This window comes from Antrostomus carolinensis, unplaced genomic scaffold (genome assembly GCF_000700745.2).
Source record: "Antrostomus carolinensis isolate BGI_N321 unplaced genomic scaffold, ASM70074v2 scaffold14885, whole genome shotgun sequence".
Taxonomy (NCBI): domain Eukaryota; kingdom Metazoa; phylum Chordata; class Aves; order Caprimulgiformes; family Caprimulgidae; genus Antrostomus; species Antrostomus carolinensis.
This window is the reverse complement of record NW_010317269.1, coordinates 67,032-69,510: the sequence shown is the minus strand read 5'-3', so window position 1 is coordinate 69,510 and position 2,479 is coordinate 67,032. Positions and strand designations below refer to the sequence as shown.

The following is a 2,479-nucleotide window of genomic DNA, read 5'->3' as shown; positions in this document are numbered from 1 at the left end:
CCCATTAATGATACCTTCTTTTAATGTGTGCTCATCAATGCAATAAGTTAAACACAAAGAAGTCTTTTTAAGACAAACACTTGGCCCCTGAATGATGTTGCATGAAATATTCTTTAGTAAATTTAGTTTAAAGTACTCTTCCCTTGGATGTGATTCATTTTTATTCTTTTGTGGGTTGTTTGAGCTTTGTACTCACTTTTCTGGGGAAAAATATACCTCAGTATCTCATTGCTAGTGTTTTGCCAGCAAAGCTATTGGTACCATCTATTGTTGAGTATGCATAGATTTTCTTATTATCTGCTTTCTATTGCCTACATTGATGAAAATATACTGTTTTACCTTAAGTTTCTTACACTGCATGCCTGCCTTCATCTCCATCTGAAATTTCTAGAAACTTCCAGCAGAAAGGACCTGGCTAGGTGAAAGGAAAATGGTTCATCTTGTCCATTTTGACATTCCTTACCCGTTTTTGTTTTAGGTAGCTGTAATGTTTTTGTGCTTTGAGCATAGAGCTTGACTTTGGCAGCAGTTTTAATTGTATAAGGATTTTACTTTTTGTAGGTCTTGAAAAGGATGGTAACAGGATTGTGTAAACAGGAAAAAATATATCAGACTTCAGAGAGTCACTGTTCGTGCCTGTTCAGAGTTGCAGGTTACTGTAGCCCTGGCAGCAGGGGAGAAATATTGGAGGAATGGTGAAGGTGATCAGAAGATTGGGACAGCTGAGCAAAGAGAACTAGGAGATGATCTGGACTGTTCAGCTCTGGGGCCCCTTGCATAAGAAGGGCATGGACCTGCTGGAACAGGTCCAGAGGAGGGCCATGAAGATGTTCAGAGTGCTGGAGCACCTCCCCTATGAGGGCAGACTGAGGGTTGGGGTTGTTTAGCCAAGAGAAGGCTCTGGGGAGACCTCACAGCAGCCTTCCAGTACCTGAAGGGGCCTACAGGAGGGCTGGGGAGGGACTTTTTACAAGGGCAGGTAGTGATAGAACAAGGGGTAATGGCTTTAAACTGGAAGAGGGCAGGTTTACATTAGTTATTAGGAAGAAATTATTTCCTGTGAAGGTGGTCAGACACTGGAACAGGTTGCCCAGAGAAGCTGTGGATGCAGCAGTGTTCAAGGCCAGGCTGAACGCAGCTTTGAGCAGCCTGGTCTAGTGGAAGGTGTCCCTGCTTATGGCAGAGGGGTTGGAACTAGATGATCTGTAAGGTCGCTTCCAGACCATTCTGTGTTTCTATGATCTTGGTACTATTACAGTGTGGTCTGAAAACACCTAAAAGCAATAGGAAGCGTCTTAACTGTTTTTAAGGAGGGACATTGCTTGATGTTATGTATTATTGAACTAAAACAAATTACGGCTAATTTTTTGCTTTCAGTATGACCCTGAAGGGCAGATGCTTGAAGAAGAATTGTACTTACCTGGCTTTTTATGTTGGCTTAAAACAATAATTATTAAATAAAGATGAGAGATAAGACTTGATATAAAGGAACACAACGTATAATATAAAATCTGAGAAGCGTGTTCGCTGCACTTATCCATATCCAGGAGGATACGTTCAGATAAAACCTTTTGGAGTAATCCAGTTAATAAAAAAATTAGAAACTGTTTTTCAGTATTTCAGATGTAAAAACTCTGGCTGCTGTAGGTATTCATTGGTGCAATGGTGAATAGCAGCACAGCAAGCAAGGTGGTGATACTGTCAATATTTTCAGAAAAGTATTGTGGAGACATAATATTTTATACTTCAGTAGCACTTTCTTCTTTCCGAGCTATAAATTGCACCTTTTAGAAACATGCAGCTCATTTTCTGTAATAGCAAACAAAAAATGTTGTAGAAATATATTTTTACAGTTGTATAATATTGAGGTTGTTTGTTGATTTGCGAAGTTACAGTCCTCAGTTACAAGTTGTGTTTAAATTATCTCTTTCCATGTACAGGTTTACTTTGATTATATGCGAAGCTGGATCCAAATGCTACAGCAGTTACCTCAAGCATCTCATAGTTTAAAAAACCTGTTGGAGGAAGAATGGAATTTCACCAAAGAAATAACTCCTTACATAAGAGGAGGTGAAGCTCAAGCTGGAAAACTATTCTGGTAGGTTTTATTTAATTACTTTGCTTATGGTGTTGATTTGTACCAGATAGGTATTCAAGTCAGCACTTGTTCACGGTTCCCAGGTTGGGCTTCTTGAGGCCTCAGTAAGCAGTTGATAGTCTTTGAGAATTTATGGATTATTACAGTGACTATCACTATAGGATGCAGTAAGTGCAGATTGCTCTTTAGCTATAAAAGGAATGACTGCTTCTGTGGAAGGTCGCTGTTCCTGCTAGCCCTGTGCACATAGAGTAACTGAGGGCCCCCAAGATACTGCTTGTTCTGCAGGCAGATTTGGCAATGCAGCTCTCTTGCATTGGACAGAGTAGGAAGAAGTTTTAAGATGCTGTGCTACCTGAATAAGACTCTGAAGTTCCACCG

General features: G+C 40.1%; 1 protein-coding gene across 1 annotated transcript in view; it reads left to right on the top strand.

The window, feature by feature from the left end:
• Positions 1-743: 743 nt before the first annotated feature.
• MAP3K4 (mitogen-activated protein kinase kinase kinase 4) overlaps positions 744-2,479 on the top strand; it is a 36,786-nt gene continuing 35,050 nt past the window's right edge. The window contains exons 1-3 of the mRNA XM_010168536.2: positions 744-872; positions 1,941-2,098; positions 2,472-2,479. The exon at positions 2,472-2,479 is cut by the window's right edge and continues 118 nt beyond it. Coding sequence (XP_010166838.2) covers positions 744-872; positions 1,941-2,098; positions 2,472-2,479 — 295 coding nt within the window. The remainder of the gene's footprint in view (positions 873-1,940; positions 2,099-2,471) is intronic.